The 14,384-nt window shown below is 47.3% G+C and overlaps 1 protein-coding gene across 2 annotated transcripts in view; it reads right to left on the bottom strand.

Annotated features, from left to right (window-relative positions):
- Positions 1–14,384, bottom strand: part of ACOT7 (acyl-CoA thioesterase 7) — a 68,144-nt gene that overhangs the window by 1,547 nt on the left and 52,213 nt on the right. For both annotated transcript variants that reach the window (XM_035119371.3, XM_088671782.1), the window contains exon 8: positions 9,484–9,668. In XM_035119371.3, the coding sequence (XP_034975262.1) occupies positions 9,484–9,668 (185 nt within the window). The remainder of the gene's footprint in view (positions 1–9,483; positions 9,669–14,384) is intronic.

Below are 14,384 nucleotides of genomic sequence, written 5' to 3'. Positions count from 1 at the left end.
GTTAAGGGCACATTTCCAGGTAGGTGTTTAGCAAGGGATGCCCTCCAGATCCTTAGAGCTCTCTCATTCCCTTCAGCCCCCTTGTAGGTCTCCTGTGCCTCTTTGGTTCTCCTTGTAGTTTCAGCAGCAAAGAAAGATGCTAGAAGTAAGGGATGGTGGCTCAGTGGTAAAGCACCTGCTTTGCACAGGAAGTCCCAGATTCAATCCCCAGCAGCAGCACCAGGTTGGGGTTTCTCTACCTGAAACCCCACAAGAGCCATTGCTGCCCGTCAGAGCAGGCACCCCCAAACTGCGGCCCTCTAGATGTTTTGGCCTACAACTCCCATGATCCCTAGCTAATAGGACCAGTGGTCAGGGAAGTTGGGAATTGTAGTCCAAAACATCTGGAGGGCCGAAGTTTGGGGATGCCTGGTCTAGAGTGACTATACTGAGATAGGTAGACAGAGATCTACCTATTGGGATCCAACCCTTGGGATCCAGAAACAAGGGTTGGGAGATGAAATGATCAGATCAGAAATGATCAGATCAGATCAGCACCTGCTGTTCCTAGGGATCTGATCATTTCATCTCCCAACCTTTGTTTCTGGATCCCAACAGAGCTGCTCACTTGGGGTTGCTCCCTGGGGCCTCCAGGCTCTGCTCCTTTCCGTCTCAAACCCCTGTTCACCATGGCTTGGGGGGGGGTCACGCACCCACAGTGAGGGATGCAAAGGAGTGTCGTTTCTGTTTTGCTACCACCAGGGGCAAGCTATTGCCCCTGCCTTCCCCCAATCCTCTGCTGGGGTGGCGGCAGGATTGTTTTTGCTGCTACTTGGATGTATTGTATTTTATTTTGTTTTGGTGTTTATTAACATGAAATGTTTGCTTGCCATATTGATACTAGCATGATTTTTCATTTAAATTGTATTCTGTTTTGCAGCTGTTCATGCATTATCTTGAAATGTTGTTAATTTTATTCTGCAAGTTGTTGTGAACTGATTTGAACACGGTCGCACCATGGAAAAGCGGCATACATATAAATTCATGACAATGATGATGATGCAGCTTGAATTCCACACAAACACTTTTTTTTTCTTTTGCTTGTTTGCTGTGGCCAAATTTACATGCAATTAATTTGTGATTAGTTGCAGGTGGCGCTGTGGGTTAAACCACAGAGTCTAGGGCTTGCTGAAGGTTGGCGGTTTGAATCCCTGTAACGGGGTGAGCTCCCGTTGCTCGGTCCCAGCTCCTGCCCACCTAGCAGTTTGAAAGCACATCAAAGTGCAAGTAGATAAATAGGGACCGCTCCGGCGGGAAGGTAAACCGCGTTTCCGTGCGCTGCTCTGGTTCGCCAGAAGCAGCTTTGTCATGCTGGCTACATGACCCGGAAGCTGTCTGCGGACAAACGCCGGCTCCCTCGGCCTATAGAGCGAGATGAGCACCACAACCCCAGAGTTGGACACGACTGGACCTGATGGTCAGGGGCCCTTTTACCTTTTTAATTTGTGATATTGCTACGTGATTCCACATCATTTGTGCCATTTTGGGGAGGGGGGAGTGGCAAAAAAGTGACAACAGTGAGTACACAATCACATTTGCCTGCCTGAACTCTGTTCCTGTTTGAATCCACATAATTTCCGGTACTATTTCCCATTCTGATGAGATTCCACAACATCCCTACCTTCCACAAACCCCACTTCATTTCACATGCCTAAACATCACACACTAGTCACTGAATCACACTGCCTCTCAGACCAGCAGCAAGTCCACCACTGTAGACACAAGACAGAAGGAAAATGCTAATCTGCAATCATATTTGCTATGGTTCCTGCATTGCAGGGGGTTGGACCAGAAGATTCCTTGGGTCCCTTCCAACTCCACAGGTCTATGATCTGGTTTGTGCCAGCTGGGCATTATACAAAGAACTGAATTTGTCCTCAAGTGTGATCCTCCTGCTTCCCTCCCTGTCCATTTTCCCTTGTGTTTTTTGAAAATTGTAAGCCTGAGTGGGGAGGGCCTGTCTTGTTTTAACTGACTGTATGTAAGCCAATCCGGGAGCCTTTTTGGCTGAAGAGTGGGGGTCCAAGTGCTCCAAATCAATAAAACAAGAATCTGCTTGATTTGTACACTCTCCCCCCAATGGAATATTTCAGCCTGCACAGAATCTGTGGCGACTGAAGGGGTGGGGCCAAAGAGGGACAAAGGATCAAGCTCTGGCCTTGGCTTCTGCAAGCCCTTGGTTTTCCAATTCTCCATTGTACATCAGAGACAAGGACATTCCTGGCACACCTGCCAACTGATGCGGCAATCCCATATGCAGGGACGTGTTTTACACGCAGAGGACTTGTGGCTGAACCCAGGTACTTAATCATTTGTAAAAAGGCACACTCCAGGTGGCTGGCAGGCTCCTTGGTGGTTTAGTCGGAGGCAGCCAGGGGATGTTTCTGGATCACAGTGGTTATTATGCACCAGCCTGGCAGGACGATTCCCCCAGGAAGAGTGGTGGCAGTAATGAATCACTCCCTTCCAAGTAAGTCCTCTGTGTTTATCTGCTGCCAAGTAGTTACACATATCTTCCAGCTGGAAGGAAAGATATTTGGCCCTGCATTGCTGGATAAGTCCCTTGCCCCCCACACCCCAAAACATATATATTTCACTCAGGAGCTTCCAAGATGTATCTGGTTGGCCACCACAGCAAAGCCAGAGCTGGAACAGATGGGATTTTATTTTATTTATTGCATTTATATTCCACCTTTTCCTCCATGGAGCTCAAGGTGGTGCCACGTGGTTCTCCCCCTGCTCATCTAATCCTCACGGCAACCCTGTGAGGTAGGCTGAGAGGTGGTAACTGGCCCAAGGTCACCCAGCGAGCTTCATGGCCGAGCGGCAGATTTGAACCCTGGTCTCTCCTGGGTCCTAGGCCGACACACTAACCACTACACCACGCTGGCTCTCGGTAAGATCCAACTGCCAGGCTTTCCCAAGCCTCCTTCCCAAACTTGCCCACCTTTCACCCCGATTGCTCTTCCTCCTCTGCCCCTTTCACTCTGAGGGGTCTCCCATCCTGGTGGTGAGGAACACTGTGACTCTCCGAGGATTTCCTTCCCCCATTATGGAAACCATGCCAACCTGCAGGAATCACTCACTTTGGGGACCTTGACCACACTGTTTTAGAATGCTAACATTTAACAGTTAATTCAGCCAGCACTACAGACTCTCCAGCTGAACTCTGTACTGTTATCTTAACTGCCATCCACCCCAGCCAGCATGGCTCTGGCTGATGGGATCGTTTGTCATGGAAGCCTGCAGCGATACAGAGCAGGGCCCTGGTGGTGGTGGTGCTGCTTAACCCCTTTCCCCTAAGAGCAATTCCCCAACTTGATGTAAGAACATGAGAAGAGCCTGCTGGGACATCCCAGTGGCCCATTCAGCCCAGCCTCCTGTTGAAGCACCTCCACAGATGACAGTCTCCTGCTACTACTGTATTTAAAGAACTTCCTGTTGCTGTTATTAAACATAATGCTTTTAGCAACATGCCCCCAATTCCCTTTTTAGCATCCCTTGCTGTCTGCTTGCACTTCTTTTGCCAAAGTTCTCTCCATTTGGACAAGACTTCTGCTTTTTGAAGGAAGCCTCCTTGCCTCTAATAGATCCTTTGACTCTGCCCATTAACCGCACTGCGCTTGCGCTTGTGGTACCTTTCCTGATTTGCATTACACACTCCTTTCTACCAATCTCCTCGTTCTGAGGACTTCTTTGAAATCAAACGTGACTGTGCTGGATTGTCTTGGTACTTGGCCATTTACATGGATATTTAATTTAATAGTACTATGGTCACTGTGCTCACAATTGGCTCAACAAACAACACTGCTATAGGCACCTGCAAAGTGGGGGAGGGGCGCGGGTGACAAGAGCTTGGAGGGGCAGGAAAAGGTCCAGCAGCCCCCTCCTGGAATTTGCAGCTTCTTGGGACTGCTTTCCATCAACAAAGGTTGGAGTAAGTTCCATGCAACTGTGTCTAATATGAACCTTGGCCTGCATTAACTCTTCCCAGCATCAGAAGGTAAGCCCCGTTTCGGAATATTACAGGTGGGTGGGTGGTCACCCAGCAAGTGACATTTGAACCTGGGATTTCCTGGTAACCCAGCCTCATACAGCACAGTTCAGCAGCAGCACGCCTCCCTCTGCCCCCTGCTGAAATTTACCCAGTTAAAATGCAAAACGGCCACACAGCTTCAAGAATTCCTGCCAGCTTTGCCCCATGCCTGCCAAGCCCCACCCCACCACAGGAGACCAAACTAAAAAAGTCACCACAGCCCCTTGCATTGCAACTGCCTGGAGGCCGTTTCTCTCCCCACCCCCAGAAGACCCAGAGCTGACCTAGAGAGAGCATGCGGTATTTTAAGACGAAAAATGGCAGGAAAGGAACTACCCCCCATAAGCAACTGCAGCTAAAATTCCGACACACCCAACCATCCCCTGCAGAAGTAAACTCAAGCCAGCATTCCTCCAGCACAATTTGTGGTTAATCAGTGCCAGGCCTCAAAGCTCAGGCCTGGAATTCGGAAGAGGATCCTTCCTTTATTTAACACTACTGCCTCCTGCTGAGATTATACCTATTGAAGCCAAACAACCCTGGGGGACAGGAGTGGGGCTGACCCAAAGTTAGCTAGCAAACCTGGGCCTGTCCTCTCCCTATTTCAAGCAGTCATTGAATCCTTCAAGATTTCCTCTTGGGATTAGGGGCTGGAAGCATGGCTCCGCAGCTGAGCTGGTTGGGTGCATGAGGTCCCAGGTCCAACTTTGCCTCCCCCCTCCCAAGTTTAGAGATGTGTTTGTTCAGCTTAGATTTCAAACCACGCCTGCGGAATAGCTGACCGGCAAATTCTTAACAGGCCAACCAACTTTGTGAGTGTGGATTAGGCCAGACCCACATTCTGGCAGCTCCAACATCTGGAGGGTACAACTTTGCCCACCCCTGGGCTAGAGAATGGAATGGCCTGGGTGGTTGGGCTGATGTTGGATCAAGGGAGGGAGCCTCCACTGTGTCAGTCTCAAGGCGGAATGTGGGTGGAGACAGCAGACAGGCACTCATATTAATACTGAAACTGACGATGTGCTAAATTTCATAACCTCACAGTTTGCCTAACAATTTCCTAGCAAGATAGGCCAATATTATTCATGAGACGGGGTGACAGCTGCTAATTTAGACATCAAAACAGTCTAAAATATTAAAGGGAATCAGACAAATCTAGAGAGGGAGATCGATAAATGGCTGTTGGGTTCAGAGGCCACAGAATATCCGATGCTGCGGAGGGCGGGAGAGACAGCTGTTGCCTTCATTTCCTGCTTCCTGGTCTTTCCAGAGGCATCTGAGTTGCCAATAGCTGGGTGCAGAAATCCACACCAGAGGGGCTTTTGCATGGCGTTCTAGGGAGCTCATGGGCAAGGCAAGAGTTGAACTAGGGGGCTCAGTCTCTTAGCCAAAGGTAGCTTTGGAACCCTGCCCCAAGGGACAAGGAATTGGCTACACAGGCCGTGAAGTCATCCTTTGGACACCTACATTCTAGGACTCAACATTTAATTTGCCTCTCAGGGCTCGCTGCCCTCAATCAGGCCCACCAGCAGTATGTGGGCACAGCAGATCAATGGAAGATCTGGATTCTCATTAACTAGGTGTTAGGGCAGCTGAACCTCTGGTTAGAAGTGGTGGTGATGGGAAATAGTCTTAGGAAACTACCCGTGCTTAGGGGAGTTTGGGCCAGATGACCCTTGGGGTTCCTTCCAGCTCTAAAATTCTATGATTCTCTGCAGCCTGAGGCAGTTCTGCTTTGCAGAAGCACTGAGCGGCAAGCAGGAGGAGCCCCGTTTGGTTTGGCAATGCGAGGCGGCCCTCAATGTGCCCCCTGGATGCCACAGCAGCGGGGAGCCTGGGATGAGAGACCTTCGCCTGGAAACTGCACAACGGACCAGCCTCAAAGACAAACACATCAGCTCAAGGAAATCGGAACACTGCAATCCAAGAAGATTAGCATCTCCGCATTGCTCAGCATGGGGTGGAGAGCCTGTTTGCCAGAAATTTAATTCTGGCTCGAGGGAATACAGCGGCTTAGAGCAGAGGCAGAACAGAACCCTGGAAAACATTAACATACAGTGAAGCCACCTTCCTCCGAGTCAGGTTCCATTGCATCCATCCAGCTCCCGCTTTGTCCACTCTGGCAGCAGCTGTCCAAGGCCAGAGAGAGAGAGAGAGAGAGAACTTCCCAGCTGGTCTATTGCAGGTGTCAGGGATATAACTTAAAGTTTTAGCCATGTCACTCAGGCACCCTTTGCTTCTGAACTTCTGGGACTCACTGAAGACTTTATTCCAGCAGGCATTTTAACTGAGGTCTGATTTTATAGTTTTAACCTGATTTTTAACCTTTTCTGTGTCATGATTTTTGTACACCGCCCAGAGATGTTTGTACTTAAGCAGTATGTAAACTTTTTAAATAAATAAGTAAATAAATAAACAAATAAATAGTTACTTTAGGGAAACACAACACAATGCTAGCCAGGGAGTTGTGTGTTTCAGTTTGGCTGATGCTAGAAGCTGGAGAGACAGGAGGCAGGCCTTCTCTGTGCTGGAGGGACCAAAATATGTGACTTGGGGCTCCCCTAGAACCCTAATGGGGAAGAAGCAAGATATGTTGGGGTGTTAATGCTCCCATTAGGGTTCCTACGGAGAATACCGTGTTTCTCTGAAAATAAGACACCGTCTTATATTTATTTTTCCTCAAAAACAAACAAACAAACACTAAAGCTTATTTTCAGGGGATGTCTTATTTTTTTCCTCCTCCTGCTGCTGCGGCCGGCACTGCTGCCGTGCCTATTACTATGTCTTATTTTCGGGGTATGGCTTATATTCCTTGAAGGCTTAAAAATCCTGCTACGGCTTATTTTATGGCTACGTCTTATTTTCGGAGAAACAGGGTAATTGCTTTCCCAGCTGGCTGATAACATACTTTCAGCTGCCTTGCTATGCAATTGTTGTGGCCGTTTTAAGATGTTATTCCTTTTGTTGATGTAAGCTGTGGTTTGGAACATGGCAAATAAATATATAAATTTTAGGATACATCAAAAAAAGCCTGGTGCTCTACTCTGCCCTGATCATACCCCACCTAGAGCCCTGTGTCCACTTCTGAGCACCACAGTTGCAGAGGGATATTGACAAGCTGGAAGTTGTGCAGAGAGGCCAACCAAGATGATCAGGGGTCTAGAAAGCAAGCCTGATGAGGAACAGTTGAGGGAGCTAGGTATGTTTAGCCTGGAGAAGTGGAGACTGAGAGGTGATATTATAGCCATCTTCAAATACCTGAAGGGATGCCACATGGAAGATGGAGCAGGCCTGTTTTCTGCTGCTCTAGAGGGTAGGACCCAAATCAATGGATCCAAATTACAAGAGAGTCCAACTAAACATTAGGAAGAACTCTCTGATGGCAAGAGCTGTTTGACAGTGGAAAGGACTCCCTTGGAAGGAGGTGGTCTCTCCTTCATTGGAGGATTTTAAACAGAGGTTGGATGGCCACCTGTCAGGGATACTTTAGCTGTGATTCCTGCATTGCAGGGGGTTGGGCTAAACGACCCTTGTGGTTCCTTCCAGTGCTGCGATTCTATGAAATACACAAGAAATAAATCAAAGCCTTGGCCCCGCCAACAGCCTTACAAGAATGGAAAGTTACATGAAGTGGAGCTGAGCTGACTTTAAATTCCATGAAGGCAATAACAAGCTCCAGAAATAAAGAAGCACATTCGGGGGGGAATGCCCCCCCCATTTACTAGCACCAAGAAATTTAAGTGGGGTGCTGTATCTGTGTGTTTTGTTTAATGTTAAGAACAAATTATATAAACTCTACTCTGATAGCAAAACGAAGCCGAATCGACTAAATGCTTTGAAACACTGGAGGGGGGGGGAGTTGAGTGCCGTAGGAAATCAACAAGGCGTAACATATTAATCGAGGAACAACTCTCTCACTCAGCTGTTTCTCTCTCAGCAAAAGAGCGGCTGAGTGAAGACAGCTAAAAATAGGCAATAAAAGGAAGCAGGACTGACAATAGTTGGTAGGAAAAGTAAGCCAGGAAGACTTTTTTTGGGGGGGGGGGAGAGGAAGAGGTGATGTTCAAACATCGATAGAAGCTGGAGGCCGTTTGGCTCCAAATTATGCATCAATCCTACCTTAATGCTTATAATTAAAAAATATTTCAAGAGACAATAATGGGACAAACACTGTAGAAACAGCTAGGTGTTTTCTCATCATGGGTTTTAAGGGTACTCTTTGGAGACACTAAGGGTGGACAGAGAAAAATATACAGGGTTGCCAGCCCTGTATGTTCCGCAAGGAGGCATGTGTATGAGTGGGATAAATGGTGGTGGTCCAGTGGAGAAGCGGGTAGGATGTTTAACCCTTTCTCAGCCGATTCTCACCCACAAATGCTCCGCCAGCCCACTTTTTAAAAAAATGACCCCCTCCCTGTCTAGGCCAGGCTCTGACTGGAAAGAGATGTAAACTCAGTGGAGGGGAAAGCAGTCAAGAGGTGGAGCTGCGGCAACCGTTGGGAAGAATTGATGGGCCCAGGAGAGATTATGCACGCCTCCTTCCCTAGAAATGCCCCTTCTGCCCTCATAATTGTATTAGGTTGGCAGAAGTAGGTGTGGGAAGCTACACTTGCTTAGGTACCAACATGCAGTTATGGTAAAGGACTGGAGAAATAATTTTAGAGATGTGAAAATCGTTTGAGGGGGGATTTCTCTCTCTCTCTCTCTCTCTCACACACACACACACACACACACACATCTTTTTTGTTCAGCTGCTTTCTCTAGCCAAATAGGTTTGGCAGGTTGCTTTAAAACAAAAACAAACAAAAAACCCCCACAAAAACCTGTCAAGCCCATTTGGTCAAGGGCAAAACCAAGATGGACCCCCCCCATCCATACACACATCATGAGCAGTAGATCTCTCTTTCAAACCACTTTTAGCTCTCTGAAAAAACAAAACAAAATGTGTCTTCAGCCTAATTTAAGCAGCTTCTTCACTCTTTTTTCCCCCCATGCTGAATTAAGAGAACAAGATTTTGCTGGACGGAACACAAAAAAGCCCCAGGGACATTGCATAAAGAGCTCAACTGCGTAAGACACATCATCTCTGACAAACGAGAAACTTGAATCCATGTGACCTCTCCACCCTGGAAGCAGAGAGGGAAAACACAACCCTGGAGGGCGTTCACAATGCTGCGTGTTTTGTTTAAACAATACATTGAAATGCAGCTGGAAACGGCTAAGCAGGAGGGTTCTGTGTTTGCTTTCAAATGCTTCTCACCAACAGCCGAGTGCAGAGTCTCCCAGGATGCTTAACATCTCTGAAGTCATCTAGGAACATGTGCCAAAATGGGGGGTGGGGAGAGAGAAGGGCTCCTAGCCAAGTTCTGCAGGACCAAAAGATGGGAGGGGGGACACATAAGGCTTACCACCAGCTGTGGGACAGGGAGCGGCCTCCCCTCATTGCTTAGGGACACATAGGTGAAGAATGCACTGACAGCCCGATACCGCTCCTGAGACTCGTCCACAAAGGGGTCAGCATCCACAAAGACCTCGATCTCCATGGACTTATTGCTCGTGAAGGTCATGCGCCCAGAAATTGTGATCACGCTGCCTGCAAGACACAGAGGAGTTCATCAAGCTTGGCCCACAGTAGTTCATGCCTGGGTTACCTTCAAGACTGGGTTACTGCAGTGGACTCTATGTGGGGCTTCCCTTGCATCAGATCCAGAAGCTGCAGTTCGTGCAGAATGCTGTCGCACAATTGCTGACAGAAATAAAGATTTGTCCACACCTCTGCTCAGAGATCTGCACCGTTTGCAGATTTGCTTCCGGGCCAAGTTTAAGGTTGGGATACTAAGACACAGGTGGCGCTGTGGGTTAAACCACAGAGTCTAGAGCTTGCTGATCAGAAGGTCGGCGGTTCGAATCCCTGCAACGGGGTGAGCTCCCGTTGCTCGGTCCCAGCTCCTGCCCACCTAGCAGTTCGAAAGCACATCAAAGTGCAAGTAGATAAATAGGGACCGCTCTGGCGGGAAGATAAATGGCGTTTCCGTGCGCTGCTCTGGTTTGCCAGAAGCAGCTTTGTCATGCTGGCCACATGACCCAGAAGCTGTCTGCGGACAAACACCGGCTCCCTCGGCCTATAGAGCGAGATGAGCGCTGCAACCCCAGAGTCGGACACGACTGGGCCTGATGGTCAGGGGCCCCTTTACCTTTATTGGGATACTAAGCCCTGAATAACGTGGGACCAGTCTACACCTGCAAGATTGTCTTACCCAGGCATCCCCAAACTTTGGCCCTCCAGATGTTTTGGACTACAATTCCCATCTTCCCCAACCACTGGTCCTGTTAGCTAGGGATCATGGGAGTTGTAGGCCAAAACATCTGGAGGGCCGCAGTTTGGGGATGCCTGGTCTTACCCTATATATGCTCACTCGACCACTTCAATCTGCAGAACTGGCATTTTTAGGAGCATCACCTGTTCCGCTTTTGTAAGAAATCAATCTTTTTGGCATAGCAGCACCTGTACTTTGGAACTCCTAGCCTATTGACACCATGCAGGCGGTTTCACTGTACTCTTCTTGGTGCCTGCTAAATGTTTTTTGGTTTAGACAAGCCTACCCAGATATTTAGAATGCAGATGTCTTTTTAGTTTGTTGCTAGTTTTTATTTTTTTAAAAAAGATGTTATTGCCTTTATTAATAATCTAGCTGTTTTATTCTTTTTGTAAACCACTCTTTTTATTCGCTACTAACAACGCAGTATATAAATTTTATGAAATCAATAAATCGACCAGGTTCTCCAACAGAAGGCAGAAAGGGCAGGTGAGGGGCCAGAATGCCAAGCAGCACTTTTGATGCAGGGAATCACACAAGATGAGCTCAGGGAGTCTCTCTTATGGCACCTCATGTGGGTTCATGGAGGTCAAGCAGCTCCCCTTTACATAGCAAGGTCCCAAGGAGGAATTCCATGCTTCTTGAATGTTTAGGTCCTATAAGGACATCGGAAGAGTCTGCTGGATCACGCCAAAGGGGGTCCATCTAGTCCAGCATCCTGTTTTCACAGTGGCCGACCAGATGCCCGATTAGGAAACTCACAAGCAGCATCTGAATGGAAGAGTCCTCTTCCCTTCTTTGGCTTCCATCAACCAGCATTCAGGTGCATTGCCGCCTCTGACTATGGAGGAAGAGAATAGCCATTGTGGCTAGCAGCAAATCCTCCTCCACACCAGGATTTGTCTGTTCAAAGCAAGTCTTTTACCAAGGGTAAAACCAGTAACTTTGGAAGTCATGTCAGTGCCATGCACAGCAGCACTTTAGGTATGTGCAAGAGGTCCAGCAATGAGCCAGCTGGGGGAGCAGGGAAGGGTGCTAGGTGCCAAGTGGAGTTTGGCAGCTCGAAGCTGTTAAGAGTACTGTCTGCAGCTATCTAGGGTGGAAAAAAGCTGTACTTTTTACTGCACCCCCCCCCCCCCGCACCAAAAAAGTTCTGCAAGTTGTTTGGATCCTGATGACAAGATGAACTTTTACCAATTAAAGCAGGTTTGTTTTTCAATTTCCAGTTTGATGTCATCATTTGTACTAGATAAAAACCAGTAGAACAGAGCTTGACTTAGAAGCTACAGGCACTATAAACACTATAAAATAACACAAGCTGTAAGAGGGCAACTCCAGCTTGGGTAGCTTTCTATTTATTTATAACTTCTTTTTTTTCCAAAGACAAAGATCTTGTCCAGTGCTGGGGCAAGGAAAGCGCTGGCAGCGAGTCAGCAAATTCCTGAGAAGCAGCTCTGGGCATCTTTTCATGGGCATCACCGGGAAATGGCAGGGCCTGTCACACTGCAGGAGCCGCACAACCAGGCAAGATTGCAAAACTGATCCTTGTCAGAGATGCCAAATGTGTTTCATGTCATTGTGATGTCAAATCCATGGGCCAGTCCCAAGCAATTATTAACATGAGGGTGATGGAGCAAGACGTCAGAAGTAGCATTATAATCTGCAAACTGCATGTGGGCGCTTAAAAGTTAGCTAAAGTTCAGTGGATACAAAGCTCATTTCGAGAGGTGATACGATAGCCCGCTTCAAATATTTGTAGGGCTTTCACATGGAAGCACATTTAAAACTTTTAAAGCAGAGGTTGGATAGCTGTGTGCTAGGGATTCTTTAGCTGTGATTCCTGCATTGCAGGGATAGGGGATAGATGACCCTAGGGTCCCAATTCTACAGTTCTACCGTATGATATGGGGGAATCTGTGTTCAATTCACAGCTCGGCTGTGGCAGCAGCCCAGTGATGATCATGGGTTAGTGTCCTACCCTGCTTAACACATCACAAACATGCTGACAAGACCTACCCGTCATCTTCTAAGCAGAGAGGCCACAGAACTGCCTTGACTGTGGTTTGCTTGTTCCAGATGTACCAGTAAACCATGGTCCCTTACACACACACAATGGGAAACATCCATTGCTTTTGTATCCCCCACAGTACTGGGGATACAGTACACGGGAGCAGTGGGGGGAATGATTCAGCCTGCAGTCTCCCCCTGGGAACCCAAGCCTCTACAAGCTGACCTGATGGCTACAACATTCAGCCTATTTCAGACCCACCCTCTCTCTCTTTGCTGCTGCTGCTTTGCCTGATCAAGAGTTTTGGAGAACTTTAGAGTGGAGAGAGAGAGAGAGAGAGAGAGAGAGAGAGCCTGCCTTTCCCCCCAGACCACGTTTCAAGGTGGCTCACATGGACTGAAACAACACAGGTAAAATGCAAAAATCTAAAAACACACATAAAAGAGAATTATTAAAAAGTAATTAAATTTTAACAGTTGTTGTTGTTGTTGTTGTTGTTGTTGTTGTTGTTGTTGTTGTTGTTACAAAAACCCATATCTACTGAAAGTGTGGCATAATTTTCACCCATTTAGCTTGGTCCCATTTGGCTGTAGATTTTTGGAGCATCTTAGGGACCAACACACACCCCTCCTGATTTTATATTTACTGTATCTGCCATGACAAATCTCTTGTTCTGTAATATTTGCTTCTATTATTTTGTTCAGATGCACATATTAAGTGTGTCATAAGTCACCTTGATCATTAAAAACAAAACATAAACAAGCAAAATGGAAATGTGGGATAAACCCATTTTCACCAATTAAATGAAGCCAAAAATGCATTTGTTGTTGTTTAGTTGTTTAGTCGTGTCCGACTCTTCGTGACCCCATGGACCATAGCACGCCAGGCACTCCTGTCTTGCACTGCCTCCCGTAGTTTGGTCAAACTCATGTTCGTAGCTTCGAGAACACTGTCCAACCATCTTGTCCTCTGTCGTCCCCTTCTCCTAGTGCCCTCAATCTTTCCCAACATCAGGGTCTTTTCCAAGGATTCTTCTCTTCTCATGAGGTGGCCAAAGTATTGGAGCCTCAGCTTCACGATCTGTCCTTCCAGGGAGCAATCAGGGCTGATTTCCTTAAGAATGGATAGGTTTGATCTTCTTGCAGTCCATGGGACTCTCAAGAGTCTCCTCCAGCACCATAATTCAAAAGCATCAATTCTTCAGCGATCAGCCTTCTTTATGGTCCAGCTCTCACTTCCATACATCACTACTGGGAAAACCATAGCTTTAACTATACGGACCTTTGTCGGCAAGGTGATGTCTCTGCTTTTTAAGATGCTGTCTAGGTTTGTCATTGCTTTTCTCCCAAGAAGCAGGCGTCTTTTAATTTCGTGACTGCTGTCACCATCTGCAGTGATCAAGGAGCCCAAGAAAGTAAAATCTCTCACTGCCTCCATTTCTTCCCCTTCTATTTGCCAGGAGGTGATGGGACCAGTGGCCATGATCTTGGTTTTTTTGATGTTGAGCTTCAGACCATATTTTGCACTCTCCTCTTTCACCCTCATTAAAAGGTTCTTTAATTCCTCCTCGCTTTCTGCCATCAAGGTTGTGTCATCTGCATATCTGAGGTTGTTGATATTTCTTCCGGCAATCTTAATTCCGGCTTGGGATTCATCTAGTCCAGCCTTTCGCATGATGAATTCTGCATATAAGTTAAATAAGCAGGGAGACAATATACAACCTTGTCGTACTCCTTTCCCAATTTTGAACCAATCAGTTGTTCCATATCCAGTTCTAACTGTAGCTTCTTGTCCCACATAGAGATTTCTCAGGAGACAGATGAGGTGATCAGGCACTCCCATTTCTTTAAGAACTTGCCAAAGTTTGCTGTGGTCGACACAGTCAAAGGCTTTTGCATAGTCAATGAAGCAGAAGTAGACGTTTTTCTGGAACTCTCTAGCTTTCTCCATAATCCAGCGCATGTTTGCTATTTGGTCTCTGGTT

The sequence above is a fragment of the Zootoca vivipara genome, chromosome 6 (genome assembly GCF_965207765.1).
Source record: "Zootoca vivipara chromosome 6, rZooViv2.hap1.1, whole genome shotgun sequence".
NCBI classification, from domain to species: domain Eukaryota; kingdom Metazoa; phylum Chordata; class Lepidosauria; order Squamata; family Lacertidae; genus Zootoca; species Zootoca vivipara.
This window is presented reverse-complemented; position numbering and strand designations above follow the sequence as displayed.